Below are 26,398 nucleotides of genomic sequence, written 5' to 3'. Positions count from 1 at the left end.
CCTGGCCTTCAAAACAGGGAACCAATGCTTTTCTTGTTCGCTTGCAAAACCCTCCTGTCAGTCATTCATTTATTCCGATGCTTCTTTTAAACCTCCCCACATATAAACTGGAACAAAATCTTCTTCTTTGTAAAGTGTGACTAAAATAAGCCCTTTGCTCTCGAGTCATGGCTGCGCCAGTAGTAAACAAAGAGTACCTCAAGGAAATCGAGAAGGCTCGCCGAGACCTGCGTGCTCTTATCTACAGCAAGACCTGCGCCCCTATCATGCTTCGTTTAGCGTAAATGTTCATTCTTCATTTTTCCCTTAAACTTGGTCCTCCCATGACCTTACCTTTGGTTGCTCAAGAAAACTGGTGAAAAGGAAATGCCCTTTTGAATTGATGTCTTGTTTTCGCTATTTTCATCATTTTCTCAGCAACCAAACCCGATCATTAGCTGTTTTCGTGGGGGAACCCGATTGTTGCTGTTAACAATTTGGTCCCTTCTTAGGCCTTAAAGATGCCATTTTAAATATCCAGTCTCTAACTTTTATAGAAATGGTAACTAATTTATGATGGTTCAGGTGATCTTAAATCAATCAGAAGTTAATATATAACCATTATTTTGATAGGTGGCATGATGCAGCAACATACGACGCTAAATCAAAGAACGGAGTAGCTGGAGGGCCAAATGGCTCAATCAGGAACGAGGAAGAGTTAAACCGTAGTGCAAATTATGGACTGAATATTGCGGTTGATTTATGCGGTAAGCCTTTGCTTTTGCTTTTTACTTATTCTCAACTCACTTTCTCTACGTGTTTCTGATTGTGCTTTGATTTTCAGAACAAGTGAAGGCCAAACACCCCAAAATTACATATGCTGACCTCTACCAGGTTGTTATGCAATGCATAGTTTGACATGCATAATAGCTATTATTGATGAAACCCTCAATTGTGCTAACTTCAAAGGTTTGTCTTCCAGCTTGCTGGGGTTGTTGCAGTAGAGATCACTGGAGGTCCATCCATTAACTTTGTTCCGGGCAGAAAGGTATGCATATCGGTTTCGAAACACCTACTTAAAAGCTGTTCTTCTTTCTTTAAAAATTTTTTACCTTTCTTTATCTCTCAATCAGGACTCAAATCAATCTCCACCCGACGGGCGCGTTCCCGATGCCAAACTTGGTATGTCATGAATCATGTTCATCAAGTTTTTCATTTGCAAATTCAGCTTGTAGCACAAGAAATATGTTTGTTTGTTTCATTTTGTTAATAGGTGCATCACATTTGAGGGAAGTTTTCTATCGTATGGGCCTGTCTGACAAGGACATTGTGGTATTGTCTGGAGGCCATACACTGGTAACTTTCTCCATCCATATACTAAAAGTAGACAATGTTTTCGTTGTACGTAGAGTTCATCTCTTCTTTTCTTTTGGTTCTGTAGGGAAGGGCACATCGGAACAGATCTGGCTTTGATGGCCCCTGGACAAAGGAGCCTGAAAAGTTTGATAACTCATATTTTGTGTAAGACATTCATGAAAGTTGTCTACTTTTATATGCAATAATGAATGTTCCTCTGGTTATAGATATAAATTCTGTGATCAGGGAACTACTGAAAGGGGAATCAGAAGGACTGTTGAAACTTCCCACAGACAAGGTTTTAGTGGAGGATCCTGTGTTCCGTCGATATGTTGAGCTATATGCAAAGGTAAATAAAGTTTCCAAGCCAAAAATTAAACTAAAAAAAAATGAAGTTAGTAGTAGCAAGCAAGGATTTCCCCAGAGTTAGTCGATACCGTTGATTGTTGTGGTTATGAAACTTATCTATTTTCTGCCATTCCTTGTAGTGTTCCATGCTTACAAGTAGAAGAAAAAAGATTGGTATCACATCACAGGCTGTGGTAGTTGATAATTTTACCATATTCACATCTGGCAATTAACATGACTCTTTTGTATATGAGCAGGATAATGAAGCATTCTTCAGCGGTTATGCAGTATCACACAAGAAACTATCAGAACTTGGCTTTACCCCACCTTCTCTGGGTCCGAAACTAGTAGTTACTCTTAGCATTGCTGCTGCAATAGTTGCAGCGCTAGTGTACGACAAATGCCAAGGTTTCATCCAAGACATGAAGACCCTCAATTAGAGTGGAAACTACAGTTAACTGGGAACCTGAGACAAAACTCAATCGCCAATATTTCCAAAATATCCCTTAAACCCTTATGTTTTCTTTTAAATTTTATTGTTGTCCAGATTTTATGTAAATTGTCTCATGAATAAATATGATGGTGTGACAGTTGCCAGAACAAAAATGATTTCACACTTGACAGTATTGAGAGTTGTAGAAAAAGAGCCGTTATTATTATTGTTCTGTTAAAGATTGGCCCTGTTTACAATTTGCAAGGCATACATAGAATAAATCTACCCGTACAACTTCAACTACATACTCTATTCTCTCCCAGAAGATAAGATAAAGAAAGGAGAACAAGTTCATCTCCAGCCTAAAAAAAACTATGCAATTCTTCAAATTAAATGAGTTTAAAGGTAAATGATTAATATAGAAGACTAATTAATTAGATTAAATTAGTTCAGGCCCTTGGACTCAAAGAGAGAGTAATATCTTGAAAAACCCTCAGCCTCTTTTCAATCTTCTTCGGAAAGATCCCGGAACTGTTGCTGGTACCAATCACCTTTCCAGTTTCATTAGTTGGGTCAATAACCGCAGAGATGATAGCCTCTTCGAAGTCCTTGTTGTCGGGCAACAAATTTGTTAACTCGTCCCCTGTTTCTTCAGATGTAAGAGAGAGCCTTCTTCTGGTCTTGTTCTCTGGTACACCCAATTCCACAGTAGGCTTTGTGATCTCAGCCGTATCGGTCACTCTCATTGAATTGGCAGCATTTCCAGACCTTGTTCTCTTAAGGGTCTCAGCAATTTGATTGCTAGTTGGGGCTGGCATGAACTTTGCGTAGTAAGGCTGTGCAGCAACATTTAGTGAGTTTCCAAAAGGAGGAGGGGCTTGAGGAACTTGCTTTATACTTTTATGCTGAGGAAGCCCCATCTGGTTTGTGAATATGTTTATGTTTGAATTGATATTCTCATCAGCAAACTCATCTTGGTGAGTTTTGACAGAATCTGTTGTTACTGGCAAGCTGCTATGGTGGTGGTCTCTGCAAGGCTGTGGCTGCCAAATCGATGAAGACCCAAGGAAGGCGTCGAAAAGCCTGCTCTGCTCAACCCGGTCCCCGCCCTTGTTCATCATCTCAGACTCAAGATCCTTGAGCATCTGCTGAGCCCTTTCGTAGGCTTTGAGATGGGAATCAGTTCCTCTTGGACCATCTGCAACTGCAGGTTTAACACGGCGAAGATTTTCTTTAGCCTCAGAAATTCTTCCTTGCTTCATTAGACAAATCCCAAGGTTGCACATCTTGTTATTATCCGGTGCAATTGTTAGAGCACGCCTATAAGCATCTTCAGCTTCAATGTAGTTGTTCTGCTGCATTAAAGCCCACCCCAAGTTCCCCTGAAAACACAAACACAGAATTAGTCTCTCTGTTGTCACTAAATTTGAAGTGAAATAACAAAGATTTGGTTTTCGTTTGCCTCGAAATCTTTACCAGTAATCTAGTGGCTTCTTGTTCCACAGAGACTTGAAATTTCTTCCCCTGAGATCTGGCAGTTTTGGTGCGCTTTCCATTGAAAGCCATCCCTTGCTGAATCAAGTACAACTTGTGCCTCAAAAGTGCTATTTGGTCATCCAATCTTCCACATCTCTATAGAAAAAAAAATCGCCCAGATTATCAGAAACTGCTTGTTAGTTTCATATCATAATTAGAATTTACGAATATTCTGGGGGGTTTCCATACCTTGTAAAGATCCAAAAGAATGTTGTCAAGAGATTCTTGGGCTTGATCCGAACACCGGTGTCTCAGTGACTTGATGGCTTCAATGGCTTCTTCAGCCCGGTTCTGTTGCTTCATCACAATAGCCATGTCTTTCAAAGCACTGTCCACTCTGTCCCCAGAATTAATGGCAGCCCAAAATAGTGGGATCGCCTTTTCTGGATCCTTATCCACCAGCTATTGGAAAAAGAAAAAAAAGCACCCATCAATTAGAACATGAACCAAAACAAGAAAAAAGAACAATTTCCAGATTTCTGATCCAAATTTTAAAAAGAACCCACAAGATTTACCTGAACATTCTTGGCTCTAACATAAGGAGTGTCGCCTACTGGGACTTTGTGAGTCACATGAAACGACTCGGACCGGGTCCTCAAAACTCCAAGAGGCTTGGCTGGTGAGGAAGGGGCAGACTTGGTGGGTCTGAAACCAGGCGGAGCATTCCACATATCTTGCAACATCTTTAAATTTGAATGATATATAATCTTATAGCAGAAGTGAGATCTAAAGATGAAGAAGATATACGGAAGGCTTTTTAGATGAAGAAGAGAAGTCTCAGAGGAGAGAAGAAGAATGGGGGGAAGGAGGGTGAGAGAGAGGGGCAGAGAGAATGAAAGAAACGGTGTGGTTTCGTGGGGGGTAATATGAGAAATTATAGAGATTTGAATTTTTTGACCGTTGGGGTGTTACCGTTCGACAAACTAGCCGTTGCGGGTGTTTTTCTATATTGTAGCGGAAAATGAAGTATTCGCGTATCTGCGCCGTTGTCCAAGTTTTGCTAATTAATATTAATTTCCAGTTTCTATATTCGATACTACATACCATACATACAAGATTTACATAAAAAAAATTTATTGACAATTTTGAACGAATATGCCCTTTTAATTACATATTCAAATTCAAGAACATATGTGATTATTTTTAAATTAAATTCTACTCTTAGGTTCAAAATGCCGAAGGAGATATAAACGTCCAATTATACGGATGGAGAAATATTAAGTTAAAATTTCATTTCTTATACAAGGAAGTGTTATATGGTCCGACAATAGATATATTATGTTATAAAGATGTTAAGTTATATTAATAATGCTCAAGCGCTAACTCGTTAGTAATTTAATAAGTTCAATTGAATTATTAGTGTTGTATTATGTCACTAACCGATTATCACTTGAGTGCTTTTGTAGATCATTAATTGAGTATATTCTTCTTCTTTCTTTTTTTTATGATAAGCGATAGAATATTATTGATGTGAAAAAGCTAATACAAGAAGTTTGAACTCGTATCAAGGACAAAGGAAATTCCTTGGTCACGAGTTACAATCCTTGTACAGTACATCAAAAATAAAATCAGGAGGTTCCTTGAATCAATATAGAGAACCCTCAATATGCAAGTCAAAATGCGCTAAACGATGAGCCACACTATTGACAATATGACGAATATGGGTATATTCTTATTTGAATATGTTGTGTAACAGTCCCGCTCACCTAAAGACCTAAAAATGAGGTCTTGTGAGGTCTTTTTTAATACAGGCCCATTGAATTAATCCAACGACACATATAATATAGTAATTTAACCCTCGCTCATGCTCCTTGCCTTATCCAAACTCTTTTATTTATTTATTTTAATTAGTCTAACCCAATAAATAAATGAAAATTAGGGTTACACGTTCAAACCCAGGCATCTTCTCCCTCCTTCCCCACATCCATCTTCATACTCTCTCTCTCGTTATTCTCCCTCAGCCATCTTCATACCATCTTCTTCTTTGAAAGAATTATTGTAGATAGAGGTCTTGGATTGATTGAAAACTACCAAGAACTTATGACAGCGTGGCAGTTATCTTCATTTGTGGCAAAACGAGAAGCACTAGCAGGGAAAAAAAAACTGAAGAATCAAGTTGAGAGGTTAAAGAATTCCCTTGGGGCATTTATGACATGTTAATGCCATATATCCATCTTTGGACTTGAGGCCATCATATTTATTTGCAAAATATTTAAGAAATTTATTGAATTTAATATTTTGACTCACGAAGATATTTTGGTTGTCAATGGAATGAGAAGAAGCCAGGGAATCGCTTGTATGAATTTCTTCATCTTTCCTAAACTCAGAACGACACAAGGAAGAGCGAGAGAAAAAGGTCTAATTTTTATTTATTTATTGAAAGGGAATGAAGATGCTGAGAGGAAGATCGAGAGAAGGGATGAGGGAAGAAGATGGCTGGGGTGGAAGACAAATTGAACGTTTATCCTGATTTTTATTTTATTTATTGGGTTAGAATAATTAAAAGAGTTTGGGTAAGGCAAGCAGCATGAGTGAGGGTTTAAACTACTAATTATATGCGTCATTGGATTAATCCAATGGCCTGTATTAAAGAGGACCTCACATGACTTCATTTTTAGGTCTTTAGATGTGCGGGACTGTGTAATTTGGATTAACAATCTAAACCGCTTAACTTTTAGGTCTTTAGATGTGCGGGACTGTGTAATTTGGATTAACAATCTAAACCGCTTAACGGAGAAGTGGGTATAATGGGCCACACAAAAAACCAAAGAAGGTGATGGGCCATAATATTGGTCCGATAGATGGGTTGCCTGAGTTGCCCCAGACCCTTCCGTGATCAGTTTTTACCAAACCAACGCATAAATTTGTGTCCAAAAATTCAAGTAACATAGAGACAACATTAGCGAACAGAGAGAGAGAAGCAAGATCTACCCCAAGTTATGATCACAAGCATAGGTAAAATTCTGCTATATCACATTACAAAGTAAAATGAGAACATTCAATACATAAAGGGAACAAACTATAGCGCCCGATCCCGAAAACTGTCTGTTTTATCAAGTCTAGCTGTACCCGAGCTTGATGATTCGCCCATTGCATCAGGAGAAGCTGCTCTCTGGGCTGAATCTTTCTTCAGAGAAGTTGGTATACCTGAAATCTCCTGAAGAATGAAAGGAGTAATCACCAGAGGCAAATATAAGTTAACATGTGTATACACACAAGGCAAGAATCCTACAGGCTACATCTATTCTCTCATCAGCTAGAACAAAATATAAAAAATATCAATTCCTGATTACCTTCATTAGATGCAACCTCAAGTCACAAGGTCGAACTTGATTTCCAATGCACGCCATCACAAATTTTGAATAGTTAAACAATACATCAGCAGCAGCTTGCTTTTTCTCATCAACCTATATATTAAAAAAAGCCAGGAAAAAACAAATTAAAGTCGTTTCGGCAATTAAGAAGCATCTCATCAAACTTGCAACACCAAGCACCAGCTAATCCAAAACATAAACGAAAGAAATTTAAGTACTAAATAAACCTCTATCCGCCTAAAGCACACAAATGATTTAAGTCATATGAACTTGAGAAGGGGCCAAGGGTTCAGTCACCTAATTTAGTATCTCTATCAGCAAAACCAACGAGAAGTGAAACGTATCATAGAACAAAACACCTGTTCATGGAGCTCCAAAACATGATCATAAGCATAATCTGATGTTAACCTCAACAAATTTCTTCTGCCATTCATTTTATCCCTGCATAATGATAATGGAGTACCATAACTCCCCATTGGAACAAGGGGCACATAGTTAACACTAGACTGACAAAGAAAGGAAAAACTATCACTTCCTATTTTCGTTTTGCCTTTTGCTTTCTACAATTGTTTACCCAAAACAATTCAATCATGCATTTGTTTTTTGTTGCTTTTTACAGAACATGACATATGCAAACGTGATTTATCGTCCAAAATACACAGATCACTGGAACATGAATTTTTAAGACTCATGCGCCCAGAAAATTCCAATTGGGGACATCCCCAATTCTTAATCTTCCAATACGCAAATTCTACCACAGAGTTCATAAAACTGATTGACCCTCTAAACAAACACACCAAAACTTTCAATTTCTGAAATCCAGCTACAAGTTTTCACTACACAATGGTCGCAATGATTCAAAATCTGACACCAACCATCATCCATAAAATTTCCAACAGCCAACGTAAAACAAAAACTAAATAGATTAAGAACATGTAAACTTGCGAAAAATCAAATTTTGATGAGGTGGTTGTGGTTGGATTTGGGTGTTGTTTCGAGGGTTAGCCAAAGAGAGAACAGATGAAGGTCGTGTTTTGGTTTAGAGACGGTGCAGAAGTCGATGGTATCAGAATTGAAACGAAATTTAATTTCTTCTAAATTAAGGAAAAAAAAAAAATTTGAGGTTCAAGTTTTGAAAACTGTACCTCGTAATCTTCTTTCATGGCGGAAACTCTGCGTCTATGTTTTTTTTTTCCAATATCGGGGAAGAGAAAAGAGAGAAGAGAAGTAGAAAGAACCGCCACGGAGAGCATGAACAGAGTTAGATAAATAAAATACGATTGAAATAAATAAATAACGAACGAAAGAGCAAATCGGCCTATTAGCTCAGCTGGTTAGAGCGTCGTGCTAATAACGCGAAGGTCGCAGGTTCGAGACCTGCATGGGCCAATTTAATTTTTGAGTAAATTTTCTTTTTTGGCTTTTGTTATATTATATTGTGGAGTACTTGTAAGCCCTAAAAGTTCGCGGGTCAACTAAAACTAAAACCTAATAAAATGTTTTCGGCCTGATCTGAGATTGGAAACCATTTATAGAAAGACTTTCATCTAACGGTAATAACACCTTTTTGCTATTTCGACTAATGATGCAATGACACGTGAGATAACTTTTTCACGTGTCATTATGTTATTGGCCGGAAATAACAAAACATTGCTATTCCAATTACAAGTAAGTTTTTCTATATTTATAGTGGGTAAGTTGTAAATTTTGGTCTTATAAAGAGAGATAAAATGCAAAGGTGAAAATAGGATTACACCAACTTGGAGAAAAAGGCACTATAAACAAATCAAATCTGGATCCGATCACTCTTTACAGAACCATTTCCTCCAAGTAAGTTTTAACACTTTTTTGCTATCCTGACTAATGATGCAATGACACGTGAGCTAAGTTTTTCACATGTCATTGCTATCTCCATTACAAGTAAGTTTTTCTATATTTATAGTGGGTAAATTGTAAATTTTGGTCTTATAAAGAGAGATCAAATGCAAAGGTGAAAATAGGATTATACCAACTTGGAGAAAAGGCACTATAAACAAGATCAAATCTGGATCCGATCACTCTTTACAGAACCATTTCCTCCAAGTTTGTTTTAAGCATTAATTGGAGGAAAGCCGCCAAATTTGGAGGACACCCAAATTAAGTTGGGTGTAGCAAATGGTAGAATAAACTGGACTGTAGAATCTTCATAAAATCCCCAAATTAATCATCACAAATTAAAAGACAATGATTCTACCAGTCTCAATTAAAACTTAATTAAGCAAATCCCAATCCATTTGAAAATATAAGCTGTAATAACTAGCAGTTTTGAAGCTCATGAGCATACTAAATGCTGATGATAGTGATCAGTTTAAGCCACAGCAAGTGCAAAGTACAACTCCGAAAGAACAGCAAGGTGGAGGACATCAACCAGAGCTGGTAAAATAAACTTGCAAAATGAAAATAGGAAGATACAAGATCATGTTTCCCTAGGAGGGCCCTTCTTTGCCGCCTCAGCAGCTGCTTTCTCTGCTTCTATCTCAGCAACAATAGCATCAATTTCAGCTTCTTCAAGTTGCCGCAGACCATGATCCTTTGTCATCACAGCCACTTCTATGTTTTTTCCTCCACTTTCAACAACCTACAAATGAAATTTTACACAATTGAAAGTATGTCTTCTAAAGAACAATATGTAAATGTTCGAAACATTGAACTGATGGATGCTAAATCATGTGCATTGAATTGTTGGGTTTGGGACATCAAGAATGTTGAACAATCAGTCATAAAGAACAGAAAAATTTATGCAACAACTAAAACAAGCACAAACAACATACCTCAAGCAAAGCACGGATTGCAAGCTTTATGGTTTCTTGCCCAGAAGTTTCTTTGAAGTTCTTCTCCAGAAATTCCCTTATCGAATTGGAGTTTCTTCCAGTTGCATTAGCTTTCCATGCTGAAAAAGTCCCAGAAGGATCTGTCTGGTATAGTGATGGTGCACCCGTGTATGGATCAAACCCAACAATCAAAGTTGAAAGACCAAATGGTCTCACACCACCACTTTGTGTGTACTTTTGCTGAAGACCAGCAATGTAACGAGTTATATACTCAACTGTTACTGGATCCTCAACAGTAAGCCTGTGGCTTTGACATTCAATCCTCGCCTTGTTTATCAAAACACGAGCATCTGCTTTGAGCCCAGCACAGGCTAGAGCAATGTGATTATCCAGATTCACGATCTTCCTCACTGATCTGCACAGCAGAAGCAACAAAATGGTTAGAAGACAGTCAAAAGCAGGAGCAGGACCTCTCTTTCTGTTCCCTGAGAAGCACTAGATTCTATTATGAATTATAAGGAGAATAAAAGACTTATAAAGTTAAAAGGCTATTGATTTAAGACTTGAATTGCATCCTAATTCCTAAATGAGTAACTGATATGTGGTTGGTAGTCCTGTCAAAGATAAAAGCTTGGAATACTTGAAAAGTGTTATTATACACTCGTCTCAAGGCCAATGTAACAAAAATATAAGGTCTATCATAATTCATATCTTAGAGGATGCAGAGTGCACAATCATAATACAGTCTTCTGAAAAATTCTTCCCCATTTTCATAATAGTTTTCATTTGATTAGGACTTCAAAGTCTGATTACCAAAATTCTGAATAAAAGGGCGATACAAGACTTCAGAAACGAATAAATAAACTATCTGTTTTTTTACACTGGGATTTCCAAAGTAAAATTAACATCTTGTTTGTTTATAGCAAGGACCCAATTAACATCTTACATTTCCTTAGTTCAATTTCGTTTCAAAGTTACAAATGCAGATGCATCAAACAACTGATTGCAGAAATCGAAAGCAAAATTAGAAATCGATGTCATATAAAAACCCTAACCCTAAACCCAACCTCATTTTCAATCTGTTAGATCAAAGCACAGAAAAACATTGTTTGAGAGAGAGAGAGAGAGAGAGAGAGAGAGAGAGAGAGAGAGAGAGAGAGATGGACCTGGAGTCCTGGAGCTTGGCAGTGGACTTCTTTTCGACGCCGAGAACGATGGTGTCGGTGCCACGTACGCCGACGGCGGCGTTACCCTTGCGCACAGCTTCGAGCGCGTATTCGACTTGGAAGAGATGACCATCTGGAGAAAACACCGTTATGGCTCTGTCGTACCTCGCCATCGTTCCACTGTCTTCTTCTTCTTCCTCTTCTGCTTCTTCTGATCTAGTAGTCTTTGTGCGAGCAGGTCTTTTTGCTTTTACAACTTTGCAGTGACAAATTATATTTTGCAATTCTCAACTTAGGCAACAAGTCACTTGTTAATTTTCTTTTCGCACTATGGGCAAAATGGTCATATAAGATTTTTGCTCTTCCATATTTGGCTTATATTGTGTGTATATGTATATATATATATATATTTTCAAGATATATTGTATTTTTTTTAGGCTAAGCAAAAGCCTCTTTCAAATTAAGGGTTTGTTTGGCGATGATTCTGGATAGGTCAATAACCACTTTTATGAAGGTGTGCTTTTTCTCAAAATCACTTAAAATCACTCAAAAGTGATTATATGAAGAAACACATAAGAGGTTGATGTACGATATGGGTGAATGTATTTGGGTAATTTAGCGGAAGCGAAAACAATGGAAAAACAGAAAATAGGTGGTAAAAGACGCTTTGGCTTCACACCAAAAGAGTATTGGCTTCACCACCAAGGAGTCTTCAATCTCTGGAAAGTAAACTTTTCTTAATATCACAAATTTCAATTTTAAAGAACTACATAGGAAGTATTTATAGCAAACTAAAGCCTAGAGATAATAGGATAAAAATCCCTTACTAAAAAAAAATCCTAATCCACAAAGGAACCAATCCAAATAAACTAGGAAACTTAAATCAAATCCTACTAAAAACTGGAAACTAAAACTTAATAAAATCTGGAAAATTCGAAAATCTTAGTGAAATCTGGAATCTGGAAAAAAAAAATTGTTTTCCTATTGAAATCTGGAAACTACGATTTCACCCCAACCATAATGATAATGTTGGATTGGCTGATCGTTTCTTCCTTCTTTGGTAAACCTTATTTGTCATAGACAGTGGCGGAGCCAGGATTGTATGTGTGGGGGCTAAACCATAATACAAGTATAGAAGAAAGAAAAAAAATTCAATCTTACATCAATAATATATATAAGAAAAAATGGACATTTTCATAACTTTGTACTCAATTTCATGTATCAAAACGGAAAAGTCTACTGATAAAATCTCATTTCCCTTTAAACTATTTATTTTCTATTCCCTTTGTTTTTTTGTCAAACTATTTTCTATTCCCTTGGCTCATTGGTTTGATTATTAGAGGATTAATACTTCCTTTTTTATGTCATTTGTGTAATGGGCCCACAAACATTTTACATATAATTATAAATGAAGTTATTATGGATTGCAATTTGGGGGCCATTAGAATGATTATATGGTTTGCATTGTTAAATATATGAACTAAAACCCAATCTTTACTGTGTTAAGAACAAATTGTGGAGGAGCCAAGGGCCACCTCAAGCCCTAGAGTACCTCCGCCCCTGGTCATAGATGTCCGCATCATAGGTGCTTTTCCTTAAAAATGATTCTGGACTATCTGAAATCACTCCCAAACGAACCCTAAAAGAACGATTAACGGTCACCTTTCAATTGATTTTTTTTATTTTTATACAAGATATTGTTAAAATTATTCTAAATTATAGAGAAGAAGATTGTGCTCGCCATAACCACAAATAGTACGCAAGTCTATTTTGTCTTTTTTTGGGGGTAATTTTTATAGTATTGTACAAGTTTTTATAGAATTAGAAGTTTTGTTTTTCTAATTTTATCCTTTCTAACATCTGTTCATGAGGATTGACAGCCTATCTCATGTCTATGCAGAAAGGAACTTTGCTTGGCCAGACTTGGGTTATTATCTTTGGACTGCACAATGTTCTTTGCTCCCTCCTCAAGGTCAGGATGTTCTCTTTGAAAGACATGATTGGGGTTTCTAGGCCTTGGTTGATTTGTTTGTAGTTTCTTTCCTTTTTTGTGGGATTTAGAAAGAAAAAAAAAACACCTTTGCTTTCCTCACATCAGAGCCAACCTTTATATTTCTTCCCATAAGAACCACATCAAGGAACCAAGAAAGCAAAACACAAGAAAGAAAATTGGAGCATGTGACCTTTTGGTCTGCACAACTTAAGAGGAAAATTGGATATAGATATCTAATGTAGAGGTTATGTTGTATTTTCCAAAGTACCATTAATTTCACATTAGAAAGCTCTCTAAGCAATTTGTTTGCTTACATTTGATTTGCCTGAAATTGAGCTTGAAAGTTAGGCTGTCACTTTAGTGAGTGAAAGAATGGTAGACACCATCAACTTGTAGTCAATGGGCTTTGTTAGATAAGCATCCATGCCCACCTCCAAGCATTTGGCTTCATCTGATGACATTGCATGTGCTGTTAGAGCAACAATTGGAATGTGTAAACCAGTCCCTTCTTCTGATTTCCTGATTGCTTTTGTTGCCTCATAACCATCCATCTTTGGCATCTGATTCAAGCAAACACACAAGTTCAAACGGGCCAGATTTGTATCTTATACTTATCCAAGATCAATCTGAACTCTAAATCCTAGATATTCTGTTTGACACTAGTCCAGTTAAGCTCAATCCAAAAGTTTGGACTAAACAAATTGAGTTCCAGACAAGTTCATTGCAATTGACAGTTATAGGGGTTTCATTAGTTTTAAGTAAGTTTTATATCCTTCAACATGAATAATTTAATGATCACAGACACAGATTTAAAAGCTTCAGAAAAATATGAACTATCTTCTGAGTTATGATTCTTACCTGACAATCCATTAGAACCAAATCAAACGGACGGGGGACTAAACTTTTGTTTTCTGCATTTGTATCTCTATCCTTCAAGCGAAGCTCCCTTCTACAGTCTTCTGCAGTGAGCATACAGTTTAGAGCATCAACTGTCTGCAGCCCATCAGCCACAGCAATTACTGTAGCCCCCATTTTTTCTAGCATTATTGTTGCAACTCTCTGCAGCACTGGTGTGTCTTCTGCGAGCAGTATGCGTAGGCCTTCGAGAGATTTCTGTTGATTCACAGCTCTATGTGAGTTACCATGCTCTTTACGTCCGTTGGCAATTGAATGCTGTTCTTGAAATTTGGAATTTCCACATTGAGATTTATGTTCTGCATCTTCCATGTCACATAAGTTGGACCTTATCTGATATGACTCTTCTTTCCTTGAATTTTTTTCTTTTGAGCATACATTTGTCAGTTCAACTAAGCAGCTGTTAACCGTCTGGTATTGTGAGGAACTAGGTTTTGTGTTCCTGTCTCTTTGGTTTTCTTCAATATGAAGTGCATTTTTGGAATTGGGGTTATTCTTTTCACATATATCAGAATCATCAGAGCTGGCAACATCAAACTGAGTAGAATCAATCTCAAGGCATTCATGCAATTCACCTTCTTTTGTGGTACTTCTCAAAGCATTTGCAGTTCTCCTCTCTGTTTCAAGGTTTCTCTCTTTTATGACATCTTCCAAAATCTGAACCATCTTTGCCTTGTATAGAGGTTTGTTAACCATTAACACGTACCCTTTTCTCCGGAGCTCCATCTTTATGGCGTTGGAGGTATCATGATTCAGCATCCATGCAAACTTTGCTTTCCCGGAGTACTTGTCAAGGAAGTTAAGCTGTTCCTTCCATATATCTGTGCTCAAGTCCAGCAGCCCTATATCGACAACCATGACGAAAGCTGGGTTCGTTATGTCATATACGCTTCGAATTTCACCTCTCAAGGAGTCACTTAGTGAATACTGTGTTTCAAAGCTGTTACTACGACCTGAATTCCTGCTTTGAAAGAGTTCTCGAAGAATTTGTGTCAGTTCATTCCACTCAGATGTTGCCAAAGTGAACACTCCATTTTTACGCAACCACTGGGACGTAATCAATCTACCCATGCTGCCATGTAGTGCAAGTAGCACCTGCATTCACATTCGAAAATCAGAAGCAGATAAGAAACCAAATACAAGAAACTTACCAGTTTCTACTTTCTAATAACCTGAAACCCCAATGCAAGCAACTTAACTTACCACTACATTGTGCTTCGCTAAATCTACTTGACAATGTTGCTCTGTGCCATCTGCAGGCGTATTGAGAACCAAGTATAATTGCATTAGAGTTCCAGGCCCATCCTTCTTTACAACCTTGATTTCTCCACCCATCTTGTTAACCTGTCACCACCAGTACAATTGTTTAAGTGTAAAAAAGGAGATTCAACAAGGAGGAGATTTTCTTTGACAAGCATGACTATTCTATATACTTGAGAAACTGAACTCACCAACGTCCGTACAATGCACAATCCAAGTCCAGTGCCACCATACCTGAAAAAGATAACACACTTAAACATGCCTGCAAATAAATGATTCTAATCTAAACTACAGAAGGTAGGCCTAGTCCAAAATGATTAAGCTCTTCCTTGAGCAAACCAAAGTCAAGCATACGCTACATTGGTATGCATATGGTCTGGTGGGTGGAATTGTTCACAGTCTGAGTTGTGCTGCTTTCTGAAACATCTGTCATCTCAAAATTTAATAGAACTCATCACCTAATTGTGGTCAGTGGAAATTGTTTGATTTACTTACGTTCGAGTTGTTGAGGGATCAGCTTGCTCAAAGCTTTCAAAGACAGACTCCCATTTACAAGGATCAATTCCTGCATAATATTGGAAAAGATAAATGGTACAAGTTATAATGGATTAAAACGGTTTGTTGTGTGAGTGTGTGCTTGAAATGAGCTAACTTTTCATAGGTGCGTACCACAGCCAGTGTCATCAACTTCAAACCAAAGAATCATTTTGTTGTCTTTCTTTGGGGCCTTCTTTACATGGTTCCCTTGCTTCAGCTTTGCCTTATGAGAAGGCCGCGAATTTTTATGATCGAAAAGGATTCTCCTGATATCACCAGAAGTGTTCTCACATGATCCTCTGAGTATAACATGGCCCGCTGGAAACATTTGCCAAATTTAACAAATCAAATATAACACAAAATTGTTTTTTAAACAGAACTTGTCAAGTCATCAGTATGGAAGTTGTACTTACATGTAGTGAACTTGATAGAATTGCTGATTAGATTAGCAAATATTTGAACAACTCTTGCAGAATCTCCTCGAACTAATTTTGGCATGTCATCTGAAAAACAGATTGATCAGAAAAATATTTGCTTCAAGTTAATCAGTTCCTTTCCACAATGAAATTAAAGTCATACCAGAGAGATCTAAAACAGTCTCCACATTGTGGTTAATGCACTGCACAGAGAACATATCAAAGAGCCCCTCAAGTTCTCTTCCCAAGTCAAACTCAGCTTCTTCCAACACCAGTTTTCCAGATTCAACCTGTAATTCATATTTCAAAATTGATTTTCTGAGTCAGAAACGTTCATAACATTTTTGTCAAAAATGGAAAATTAAACAGGAATGTATTTTCTTTCATGTTCACTAGTCAAAAAATTTCTTTATGGGCTTATTTCTTTTGGCTGAATGGCTCAAAATAAGATAATCAGCCTCCTTATATCTCACCTTGCTGAGATCCAATATGTTGTTAAGAAGCCGAAGTAGAGCCGTCGAGCATTTCCTGATCTGAGTGACTGTGGAATATTGTTCATTTGTAAGGCAATCATCACTGATAAGAATGTCCAGCAGCCCAATCACTGCAGCCATTGGTGTCCTCAGTTCATGGCTGCAATGCAACAAAGTAAAACACAATAAAGGGTTAATTTTAAGTCTCTCATGGGTTAGTTGTGGAGAGATTTAAACATGATTATGTCATATTAATATACAATTAGTAGCTCCAAATTGTGATAACCTACCTCATATTTGCTAGAAATTGGCTTTTGTAGTTGCTAGAGGCCTCTGCCCTTCTTCTTGCATCAAGATGACTTATCAGCTCTGCCCTGAGTTTCATTTCCTTTGATACTCCATTTGTCAGTATGAAAATGCAAATACATCCAGTGACCAAGATACAAAATGATGCAGAAATCAGTATAACCAATGTTTTGAAGGCTCTCTCATCTACCTTCCCCATTATATATTTTCTTGGGATGATAATAACCCCTACCTGCACAAAGCTTAGCTCCATTTAGTTTCTTGTTAGGTGCTAATTTGATTAGTTTAGTTTCTTTCTGTCAAATAATATATGTTCAAGATCAAGACTTACCAGAGGGAGTCTCTTCAATTTTAGAAAAAACGAGTCGATGTAGTATTGCTGGTGTCCAAGCCTGGCATTCTCAACATGAACCTCATGACTAGGAGGGAACTCATTGCCATAGGCTCTCTGTAACCACTCCGCTCCCGTTCGAATGATGTGATCCTCAGAATCGACAGCCATCATAAGCTCAGGCCCTTTTGTTGAATTCCTTAAAAGAGGAGCATTTGTAGAAGTAGCAAGCAAGTAACCTTGTTGAGACGTTAAGTAAATATGTCCACTGTGAAACTCAACCAGTTCTTTCATCAGCTGCCCAACACTATATAGAGCTGTAGTAACACCCACAACAGCCACTATGCTTTTATTTGAAGGGTCAGAAACTGCCAGTGCTGCTGAGAGCAGTGGTGAATCTGAGTACTTGCTCACCGCCACGTGCCACGTGGCCACACCATCTGGTACTTGTGAAAGCCCTGCTATATTGATCAGATCATCTGGCTGGATTTGGCTTGCTTTTCCTATCTTCTCACCCGTGACAGGATTGAGGGGTTCGCGGTACCATTTTGCAGAAATGTTGCCATGTATGGTTTGATCACTCCACCCCTGATGTGTTGACATCATATTAGCATCATAAGCACCACTGGCACTGATTGAATAGTTTGCAAGATCAGAGTAGATGTAGTATGTGTTGTTGCTCCTGTGATCTCTATGAAATGCCTGGACAAAACCATTTCTGTAGTTGATAGTAATTGCATTGAGAGCTTTACGACTCGCAAACATTGCCCATGTCACAGCCCTCATCGATTCGTATAGCTGCTAGGAGTAGAAAAGTATCAAATAAAGAAAATTGCTAAATGGTCTCAACTCAATTATATATGACATTACAAGAACAGGACAATGGCATAACAATCAACCTCAACTTGTTCTGCTTGAGTAGTAGGCTTGCTGTACCGTTTGATTACATACTCCGACAGCTTAACCTGTGCTGCTGTTATTTCGGCTGTAGAATTCAAGATGTTCCACATCCGTAAAACTGGACGCTGTAGAAGTTCATAACGTAGCCCGTATGCTAAGTTGCTCAGTGATTTTGCTGTGTAGATCCTTGTGAAATGCCAAGTCAGTATGGTCAATAGCCCAATTAAAATGGCTAGCATAACCTGCACACAAAAACCATCAATATAAGGCAATGCATGAATCAGCAAAAGTGAGATTTTTTATTTTATTTTTTTACAAATACACATGTTAATATTCACTTTGAAGAACAGGGTTTTTTCAATGACTTGAGACAGAGATAAAAAGAACAATGCACAGACAAAGTCACCACCAAGCTTACTATTTTAAGTACATATTCTGACAGCCCAATTCAACCTTTATATCTTCATCAACATGATGAAATTCTACTAACCATGATAGCAAGCCGGGCCACGAAGACGCTGTAGTATGAGGAGAGGCAACGAGCATTTGCATACTGAAACTGGTCTCTTTCAACATCCCTATGAAAGATTCTTCTACCCTGAGGAATTGTACAGTTCCTTCTCCAAGGTGTAGGAAAACCTGAAATCTTATCAAACACCTTTCTCAAAGGAGTTCCCATTGGTGTGCTTCTAATTGGTGAACATTCAGAACTATCAAAAAGGCCTTCCTCTGCTTGCTTTGCCATAACAAGTCTTGTAACTAAAAGTACGCATTAGCAAATATAGAAAACTTGTGTTTTTGTTTGAGAGAGAGAGAGAGAGAGAGAGGGTTGTTGGGTGGAGGTGTGTTTATGATATACTGCTTTCTTGTGTCATTTCCCACTTTTTGAAGGCAAGAGGCACATCTGGTTATTGCAATTGCTGTGAGTGGGGGGGTTGTGGTGTTTTTATTCCTCATCATCCACAGCATCAATGCCACATCTCTAAACTCCTTTTCCAAATTGTGCTTTGCCAAATTCCACCTCTGCGTCTCTGGTGTGGTTTTGGATTTTAGGCACAGTTTGTACTACCAGACATTGAAGTGTATATTGGTACAGCCATTACAGCTATTTGAGAATTACATGAGGTGGGTTAGCCAGGGCCCACACCCCTCATGCCCTTGTAAAGCAACCTTATCAACTGGTTCTTAAACACATTAATTTGAGTTTTAATCTGCTGGGTGTTAATTCTTGTTAATGAATCTCCTTAAAGCAAATCAAGTTTGTGTGAACTTGTTAATGAATCTCCTTAAAGCAAATCAAGTTTGTGTGAAAATACTTGATTTATGGTGCTACCAATCAACTTTGCCAAATCTAAAGAAAATCCGAGTGAGTAAAAGGCACAAGTGGCTTGTAGTTCAACCTATGTCTTCGGTATTTGTTTTCCCTCTTCTATTATCGCTTGTAAAAAGGAAAAAGAAAAAAATGAAAGGTACATAGAGGTGGCTTCCCTAACTCACTCACCCTAGGATGTATGTATGCCAATGGGTGAAAGTTGGAAACTGAGGACATTTTTACTGAAGATGGAGGTGGTCCTAGAATGAGCCTTTTCTAGAATTTCATTAGGAGATTCTCTGATGAAGGATCTTTCTATTTTGTCAACTGTCATGATGTGTTCTTATTTAGTCGGTAGGTTGAAATGATACGGAATAAAAAGCCTATGGACCATATGCTGCAAGAGTCAAAGTCCTAAATTAACTCCTTTTTCTTATTGCTTTTCTTTATTTTGTTCATAAAACGAGAATTAATCACTCCCTATTAAATGACACAAAGCAGACTCGAACCCGACTTACCTACTAAAAATAAAAGCACTAAATAATCATCATTTGGTTTAGCAATATTTAGTTTCTATTTCGATGACTGTAACCACATCAACATGACAAACCCCGTTTGATTCGCTAAAAGGATTTCATATTGTAATCTAGTGATTATAATTCTGATTATTAGGTGAGATTAAGATGTTGTAACCCAACTTTTTAGGGGATAAGTTAAGAACAATATCTCAGCAGTCATAAGTTTTTGGGGCAAGTGGGGGTAGCTGCTGATAACATTCCTCTTTTAATTACGATAAGACTAAGGTGATGAAGGCGGCTTAATTAACTAATTAATTAATTAATTAATTAATTAATTGATTGGAACTAATTAATACAAACATAATATGGGCGTGCAAATGGATTATGACTTTGCATGGTTCATCCTCTAGAACACTGGTTTTGTGATCCACCTCACTACCCATGATGATCTTTTGCTAATATCTGCCAAATTAACATTATTTTTAAGAACCAAGATCTTGAATTTACCTTCAAATATTTTACACTTTTTTTTAAGGCTTTATATATGTTACAAACTAACATTATTCTTAACAATCAAGATCTTGGATTTACCTTCAAATTTTACATTTTTACCCCAACCTTATATTTGATTGGGCTAAAAGGATAACCTACTAAAAAAGTAGGAAACGATATCATTATCTATTTCCCATTTGTAGTTTGTTCACACTAAAAAAACCAGATAGCGCAAAGGACTCACTAGTGTAGTTGTTTGGAGTAATTGCTCCTCCATGCAAGGTTTGGGATTCGAGTCTTAGCATTAGTGTAATGTATGCGAGTTTATTATATTATTTTCACCCCTCTTAATAGAAAAGATCCTTTAAAAAAAAAAAGATAGTGGCTCTTCCTCTTTCACTAGAAATATTGATAAATGATTTGTTTTTTCATACTTGGAGTTACAGCTGTTTCCTTTTGTGTATGACAAGTGAAAGATAACAATTAATCTATATTTTCTCTTCATTTACTTATTTTGTTGATTTTTACCTTTACACAAAAGAAAAAGGTACAGATTTTGGAGTATACACAAGTGAATGGCCTGCTGACCAATTTAGAGTTACATGTATGGCTTCCAGCTCGAAGGTCATTTGATATATATGTTTCCTACTTGGAAAAACATGCAGGTAAGAAGTTGAAAAGATTAGAATTAACTTATTTCTTCCATGATTTGTTGAATCTCAATGAAATCTACTGCGAGTCATGGCATTTGATATCACAGCAAGCTTTGCACCAAAATGAGCTAAAGTCGCATATATGCAAACAACTTATAGGTCGGATTCAAATGTGTTGATTAGCTCAATGCAGTCGTAGTTTAAGTGATTAAGAGTATTTGATGTCTTATTTTCAAAATATAATACTGACTAATTAGGTACATAGGATTCACAAAACTTGTCTCTTTTTCATCAAGCTTTTTGAGTTACAATGATGAAAGATCTTAGGTAAGATTGTTAATGTCAACAATTGGAATTCTATAGATGAGAAAAAGAAAATATTGGATATGATTGTGATGCCGATTACAAGATATTTCTTTCTTAATTTCGAGAGATAACAACAATTAATCATAAAAGTTAGAGGGGTGAGGATATATAATTGATATCTAGAATCAGACAAACAAATCAAGTGGAGACACTTTGATGTAGAAGTTGGCTTTGGAGAAGAATATCATCTGTGGAAGGATTTACACTAAAGAGGGATTTGATTCGTTACTTATGACTTGAAAAAGTCCATGAGACCAAGAATAGCTAGTGGCCTCGAATTAAAGGAGCTGAAACACCTATCCATGTAATTTAGTGTACACAGAAATGTATAATCTTTGTTTGTTTGTTTGTTATTTGCCATAAAGGGCGGGAAAGTGGTGTACACATGGCAACCTCCAAGAGCTGTTTGGGTCCACCATTCACTATCTTTTGAACAATTGTTCGATGTGACGGTCACATTATCACACTGTTATTTGTACACTTTCACGTATAAATCACATCATTCAATCATATCATAACACTTTAGGAATACCAGAATTTCTCATTTTGTAAATCGTATAAGTTACATAATTGGACACTAAAATATGGGGTACGATAGGATGGGGTCCACAGGTTGTTTGGTGGGTGCAATGGTGCTAACTGCACCATGGCTTGAATCTAGAAGAGGGTGGGTGCCACTCAATGTCAGGACAAAGCTTGAGCTTAAAGCACGTATTATAATCTCCATGGGTGGACTGGTGCCATGTTGGTTGAATCTCCAAGGGGGTGGATGCCAGTCAAAGTCCACGAGCAAAATGATAGTGAGGAAAAGGAAAGCCCTTTCATTTCACAAAATCGGACTAGAATCGAAATCAACATGTTATGTTTTTTAAGAATCGAACTCAACATGTGTTTTCTAGAATCAAACTCAACATGTTGTGTTTTTGCTTCATAATAGGCGTGACAGTGAGAATTTCGCTAATACATTCATTCATGCTCGTCACTAATCGCTAATAAGGTGAAGATGCATTTAACACTAATTAACTCCACTCATCCGACAAATAGTTAAATGTCGTGTGGAATGAATATTTTATTCTCTTTACTTTTATGGACGAATATTTTTTGCGATAGTCTTGTGATGTTCGAATTTGAGTGATACAAACCATGCTACCAAACAGATAATCCTACCTACGAGAGCACTGGTGAAAAATTCCAAATATGAACATCAATTGGTATGGGAAAGAAAGAAAAAGAAAAGAAAAGAACCAAAGACAGCTTTGTGTTTTGTGCTACTAAGGCAACAAATATGAACATCAAATTTATAAATACAAGAATTATATTACAAAGATAAACATATTTTCATGGTTCACCTTACCTGTAGTACGGCAACAATATCAACAACAGCAACAAAGGCCTTGACGTTCCATGCAAGTGTGTAACCTTTTGCGAAAAAATGAGGGATAAAAAATTTGGGGGGCTGCTAAATCCTTCAAATGAAGAATTTCCCACAACCAGTTATTTGGATTTCTTAGTCCTTACTTCCTCAGCTGCTGACTTAGCAGCAGTCTTGGCTAGGGTGGAGGATTTGAAAACACTTTTTGGGTTGAGAGCCTTGCGGATCTTAAAAACAGTCCACGCAGTTCCTATGGCATGTCCAGCTGCATCAAGCCCGTCGTTCGCAGCCTTACCAGCTTGTTCACCATACCTGCAGGACAGACATACTCCAAAATTTACACACTATTACAGAATCATAAACACCATTCATATATAGAGTTTCTAACATCGCAAATTCTTAGACGGTCAACTATTGCTTCATAAAGATGTGGACAGAGTACCCCTTTTATTCATTCCAGCCACAAACATATGTTGGGTATGAAACTGGGGCTAACTTGTTAATAAATGTAAATCAACACAAATGTCAATAGCTCTTGGTCAATGCTTCTTTATTTAAAGTGAGCCAAATAGTAGGTCTACATGAATCATGTTTATCTTTCAGTCTTACTTCATTTAATTTACTGCTACTTTACTCTAGCCTAATTTCATTTACTGCTGCATCTGGTGAAGCTTACCTGTGGGAGACGAGCTCGGTTGTTACAGTAGATGACGTTGACATGACATTTTTTCCAGCTACTTCGACCGCATCACACACCTTGCCTAGTTACAAGAATATATAAACAGTTAAAATACTATAAAAATAAAACACAACATATTAATGGACAACTGGGCTCAGACCCAGTAAAGAAACATATCTAAGAAGGCATGTTGCAACCCTAGTGTACCCCGAGGACAAAAGTTCTACCATCTGATTGGAATACGGTCATATAGTGATTGCAGAAATAGAAAAGATGAAGACACTTAATAGATCATTTATGATGGCATGTTTGCATCTTAATCTACAGTCTACTCAAATACATGGCAATTTGCAGCAGATAATGGTAAAAAAAATCTCTTTAGCTGCAAGAGAATCCCACCCTTCTACAGTGGGTTAAAAAGAAAACTTGTGTTCTGAACCTATACTAAGAAACAGATTATCTTCACCACTCTTATAGTTTATAAACCAGCTCGCTAACCCTGGCATGCATTTAGACAATCTACATATGATTCAGAGTGGAAGCATTAATGAAATTAAGATAAAAAAACTGCAAGATAAGAGTTTCAAACAAAAGATTTAGTATTATCTGTTATTAAATAAGCACCAAAATCAAGAAAAAGGGATGATCAACATACAAAATCCATCCAGTGATGCTAGCAAAATTTCCCCAGGCAGAAGACGGAAGAATTTCTTTCCTACTTTGGAATTTACCACCGAACTTGTGAAGTATCCAGAAACTTTCAAAACCCCAGAAAGGACACCAGCTGCAACTTTCTGCGTCGTTTTGCTCACACTCTTAACCCTACAGAAAAAGTAAAGATTAGGTTTTTACTCAAAATATTATCCTGACCAAAAAGAGAAATTGCAAGGACCCAAACACTCAACTAGAAAATGAGATCCTTGTTGCAAAATGTTCTTAGACACAGATGTGGTAGAACCATAAGGGCATGTCAAAACATTTGCAACTAATATCTACCCTGCATCCTACAATAACATATGAAGATAAAAGACCAAGCTCCAAAAAGGGATATTGGGTCTACAGGCATGGCCGTAAGATCGAATTCATAATTTTCCCATAAGTAGCCTCAAAATCTAACCAGTTTCAGTGGAAATGTGCATTGTAACTTACAACACAAATCTTTTTATTTCAATGGAATATTTCACTTGCCCTTATTATCCCTCAGAAAAACAACAACCAGAACAAGACATGTAACATTTATTAATCAGAAATAGACAACCAGGATCAAAGAACCAAACAACATGAGAGACAAACTACATATCGAACTCAAAAGTAACAATAAAAATAATCACAAGCGCAAGCAATAGCACAAGTCATTGTACCTTTTAATCCTCCTCATGGTTTGGGGACTGACTTCCTTATTCGAAAGCGGGTCCATCTTCTTCTTCATAACCTCATTTCCCCATTTCAACCTCTCCACTGTCACATCACCACACCACAAAATCCCCTTGATCAGCTGGCCCGACCCGGCCGCAATCAACTTAGCAGCCCTCCCATTGTAGTCCTCCACATTCGGAGCCAATGTGGTCCAATACGCAGCGCTCCTCTCCTCCAACTCCTTCTTCTTCTCCGAGCTCAACTCTGCCGGCGACGTCTCCAGAGCCATTGTATCGTCCAACGCCTCCCCCTTCTTCTTCGCCTTATCGGAAACTTTCTGCTCTGAAAAACTGCAGTAACTCTTCAAAATCTCATCCAATTGCTTCACCAATCCCCCTTGCCCTTTCGACGCAATCGTCAATCCGTAGTTCAAAAAATTGTCCGGATCGTTCGTGGTCGTTTTGGATTTGGAGTCCGACCCGGACTCGGAATCCGGCGGGGCGTAGAGCGAGAAGAAATAATGCGAGTCGTCGAGCTTCACAGAGGCTTCCTCCTTCGCCAGAGGCCATTGGATCTCGTCTCCGACTCGGGCGAGGACGGCGACGATGTCGTCGCCTTGGACGAGGCGTATGATCGTGAAATCGCCGGAGGCGAGCTCGACACTGTAGTGCTTGTCGATAAGGTTGACAATGGCGCCGGGGATTTTGATGAGGACCTCTTCGGTGGCCACGGCAGGAGCGGACGGCTGACATGACGGCTGATCTGAGGGCTGAGATGACGGCGGAGCAGAGGGCTGAGATGGTGGCGGAACAGAGGGCTGAGATGACGGCGGAGCAGAGGGCTGAGCCCAATGTTGGTAATGGGAGGTAGGGTTAATGTTAGAGTTTTCAGGGAAAAGATTGTCGACGAGGTCTTTCATGTCGAGGGAAGGGTAGAGATTTCGGGATGAGGAGGTAGGGTTAGGGATTGATGGGGCTTCTGGGTTCGACTGCATGACGTCCGGGTACAGGGGATGTTTGGGAGTAGGGTTAGGGTTAGCCATCGCTTTTCCTCTGTTTGGCTCCGATGGAGTAAATGAGAGAGAATTTAATGGCGATTAGGGTTTCCTTTCAGGTGAAGCGAAATGACGAAGAAGAAGAAGATGGGGCCTTGGCGCTCGCGCTGTTTTTTCTCTGTCTTCGAGTTGGTGACCGGAGTTGAAGTGGACACGTGGCATTTGTACAGTAATTCCACGTAGGACCAGCAGGAGACAAGGCTTAAAAGTAGATTAACTGTCTCGAGGCCTTCCCGCGTATATACCGGTTAACGATTTTTCGTTTTTATTTTTCTATTTTTAGAGAAAAAAGAAAATGAACTGATGGTTGAAGAGAAGAGACTAGAACGAGTTTTACATCTGTTTTCTACTCAGATTCAAGATTGTGATGATCTCTAAGGCACTACTTTTGGTGCTTCTCAACACCAAGGACCAGCTCGTTTGTACACATCTAAGTGATTTTTTTTTTTTTTTTCTGCCCAAGATTAAGATGATTTTCTAAATACAATCTTCAAGATTGCAAAGTGCTTATAGTTATTTATCG

General features: G+C 38.0%; 6 protein-coding genes and 1 non-coding gene across 7 annotated transcripts; 2 read left to right on the top strand and 5 right to left on the bottom strand.

Moving 5' to 3' along the window:
- The first annotated feature begins 121 nt into the window (after window positions 1-121).
- Window positions 122-2,309, top strand: LOC110758720 (L-ascorbate peroxidase 3-like). The gene is made up of 9 exons (XM_021960640.2): window positions 122-280; window positions 613-746; window positions 824-873; window positions 962-1,027; window positions 1,113-1,161; window positions 1,253-1,335; window positions 1,421-1,500; window positions 1,582-1,684; window positions 1,941-2,309. The coding sequence occupies exons 1-9, from the start codon at window positions 168-170 to the stop codon at window positions 2,121-2,123; spliced, it is 861 nt and encodes a 286-aa protein (XP_021816332.2). The 5' UTR covers window positions 122-167; the 3' UTR covers window positions 2,124-2,309.
- Window positions 2,310-2,316: 7 nt separating this feature from the next.
- Window positions 2,317-4,501, bottom strand: LOC110758709 (Tetratricopeptide repeat (TPR)-like superfamily protein). Its single transcript, XM_021960628.2, has 4 exons — window positions 4,168-4,501; window positions 3,842-4,054; window positions 3,593-3,748; window positions 2,317-3,498 (listed from the first exon to the last, which is right to left on the bottom strand). Exons 1-4 carry the CDS (start codon window positions 4,333-4,335, stop codon window positions 2,566-2,568), a joined length of 1,470 nt encoding a protein of 489 aa, XP_021816320.1. The 5' UTR covers window positions 4,336-4,501; the 3' UTR covers window positions 2,317-2,565.
- A 2,050-nt stretch (window positions 4,502-6,551) lies between these two features.
- Window positions 6,552-8,266, bottom strand: LOC110757708 (uncharacterized). Its single transcript, XM_021959409.2, has 3 exons — window positions 8,112-8,266; window positions 6,946-7,059; window positions 6,552-6,809 (listed from the first exon to the last, which is right to left on the bottom strand). Exons 1-3 carry the CDS (start codon window positions 8,217-8,219, stop codon window positions 6,672-6,674), a joined length of 360 nt encoding a protein of 119 aa, XP_021815101.1. The 5' UTR covers window positions 8,220-8,266; the 3' UTR covers window positions 6,552-6,671.
- A 15-nt stretch (window positions 8,267-8,281) lies between these two features.
- TRNAI-AAU (transfer RNA isoleucine (anticodon AAU)) lies at window positions 8,282-8,355 on the top strand. The gene has a single exon. It is a non-coding gene; the product is annotated as a tRNA-Ile (tRNA).
- Window positions 8,356-9,219: 864 nt separating this feature from the next.
- PAD2 (proteasome alpha subunit D2) lies at window positions 9,220-11,230 on the bottom strand. Its single transcript, XM_021960062.2, has 3 exons — window positions 10,943-11,230; window positions 9,777-10,191; window positions 9,220-9,583 (listed from the first exon to the last, which is right to left on the bottom strand). The coding sequence occupies exons 1-3, from the start codon at window positions 11,113-11,115 to the stop codon at window positions 9,422-9,424; spliced, it is 750 nt and encodes a 249-aa protein (XP_021815754.2). The 5' UTR covers window positions 11,116-11,230; the 3' UTR covers window positions 9,220-9,421.
- Window positions 11,231-13,142: 1,912 nt separating this feature from the next.
- On the bottom strand, window positions 13,143-19,138 carry HK1 (histidine kinase 1). Its single transcript, XM_021960050.2, has 13 exons — window positions 18,564-19,138; window positions 18,073-18,315; window positions 17,174-17,971; window positions 16,827-17,074; window positions 16,537-16,696; window positions 16,227-16,353; window positions 16,061-16,150; window positions 15,780-15,965; window positions 15,606-15,675; window positions 15,302-15,344; window positions 15,054-15,194; window positions 13,794-14,945; window positions 13,143-13,495 (listed from the first exon to the last, which is right to left on the bottom strand). The coding sequence occupies exons 1-13, from the start codon at window positions 18,816-18,818 to the stop codon at window positions 13,280-13,282; spliced, it is 3,729 nt and encodes a 1,242-aa protein (XP_021815742.2). The 5' UTR covers window positions 18,819-19,138; the 3' UTR covers window positions 13,143-13,279.
- Window positions 19,139-22,596: 3,458 nt separating this feature from the next.
- LOC110758629 (protein EARLY-RESPONSIVE TO DEHYDRATION 7, chloroplastic) lies at window positions 22,597-26,030 on the bottom strand. Its single transcript, XM_021960536.2, has 4 exons — window positions 24,827-26,030; window positions 24,121-24,287; window positions 23,463-23,547; window positions 22,597-23,098 (listed from the first exon to the last, which is right to left on the bottom strand). Exons 1-4 carry the CDS (start codon window positions 25,861-25,863, stop codon window positions 22,909-22,911), a joined length of 1,479 nt encoding a protein of 492 aa, XP_021816228.1. The 5' UTR covers window positions 25,864-26,030; the 3' UTR covers window positions 22,597-22,908.
- Between the last annotated feature and the right edge of the window lie 368 nt (window positions 26,031-26,398).

The sequence above is a fragment of the Prunus avium genome, chromosome 7 (genome assembly GCF_965620075.1).
Source record: "Prunus avium chromosome 7, drPruAviu1.hap1.1, whole genome shotgun sequence".
Taxonomy (NCBI): domain Eukaryota; kingdom Viridiplantae; phylum Streptophyta; class Magnoliopsida; order Rosales; family Rosaceae; genus Prunus; species Prunus avium.
Note: the sequence above shows the minus strand (reverse complement) of the source record. Positions and strands in the feature narration are given on the sequence as shown.

Excerpts from the sequence above, each read along its gene's own strand:
- LOC110758720 (XM_021960640.2), top strand. The coding sequence starts at position 168 with ATGGCTGCGCCAGTAGTAAACAAAGAGTACCTCAAGGAAATCGAGAAG. Across the intron at positions 281-612 it reads CCTATCATGCTTCGTTTAGC|GTGGCATGATGCAGCAACAT; the intron begins GTAAATGTTCAT and ends TTATTTTGATAG. Across the intron at positions 1,685-1,940 it reads ATGTTGAGCTATATGCAAAG|GATAATGAAGCATTCTTCAG; the intron begins GTAAATAAAGTT and ends GTATATGAGCAG.
- LOC110758709 (XM_021960628.2), bottom strand. The coding sequence starts at position 4,335 with ATGTTGCAAGATATGTGGAATGCTCCGCCTGGTTTCAGACCCACCAAG. Across the intron at positions 4,055-4,167 it reads TTAGAGCCAAGAATGTTCAG|CTGGTGGATAAGGATCCAGA; the intron begins GTAAATCTTGTG and ends TTTTTCCAATAG. Across the intron at positions 3,749-3,841 it reads TTCTTTTGGATCTTTACAAG|AGATGTGGAAGATTGGATGA; the intron begins GTATGGAAACCC and ends TTTTTTCTATAG.
- LOC110757708 (XM_021959409.2), bottom strand. The coding sequence starts at position 8,219 with ATGCTCTCCGTGGCGGTTCTTTCTACTTCTCTTCTCTCTTTTCTCTTC. Across the intron at positions 7,060-8,111 it reads CCATGAAAGAAGATTACGAG|GTTGATGAGAAAAAGCAAGC; the intron begins GTACAGTTTTCA and ends TTTAATATATAG. Across the intron at positions 6,810-6,945 it reads TGAGGTTGCATCTAATGAAG|GAGATTTCAGGTATACCAAC; the intron begins GTAATCAGGAAT and ends TTCATTCTTCAG.
- PAD2 (XM_021960062.2), bottom strand. The coding sequence starts at position 11,115 with ATGGCGAGGTACGACAGAGCCATAACGGTGTTTTCTCCAGATGGTCAT. Across the intron at positions 10,192-10,942 it reads GCCAAGCTCCAGGACTCCAG|ATCAGTGAGGAAGATCGTGA; the intron begins GTCCATCTCTCT and ends TCTGCTGTGCAG. Across the intron at positions 9,584-9,776 it reads CAATCCGTGCTTTGCTTGAG|GTTGTTGAAAGTGGAGGAAA; the intron begins GTATGTTGTTTG and ends TTTCATTTGTAG.
- HK1 (XM_021960050.2), bottom strand. The coding sequence starts at position 18,818 with ATGGCAAAGCAAGCAGAGGAAGGCCTTTTTGATAGTTCTGAATGTTCA. Across the intron at positions 18,316-18,563 it reads TGGCCCGGCTTGCTATCATG|GTTATGCTAGCCATTTTAAT; the intron begins GTTAGTAGAATT and ends TTTTGTGTGCAG. Across the intron at positions 15,195-15,301 it reads TGTGCATTGTACGGACGTTG|GTTAACAAGATGGGTGGAGA; the intron begins GTGAGTTCAGTT and ends TGGTGGTGACAG.
- LOC110758629 (XM_021960536.2), bottom strand. The coding sequence starts at position 25,863 with ATGGCTAACCCTAACCCTACTCCCAAACATCCCCTGTACCCGGACGTC. Across the intron at positions 24,288-24,826 it reads ACCATGAGGAGGATTAAAAG|GGTTAAGAGTGTGAGCAAAA; the intron begins GTACAATGACTT and ends CTTTTTCTGTAG. Across the intron at positions 23,099-23,462 it reads ACCGAGCTCGTCTCCCACAG|GTATGGTGAACAAGCTGGTA; the intron begins GTAAGCTTCACC and ends TCTGTCCTGCAG.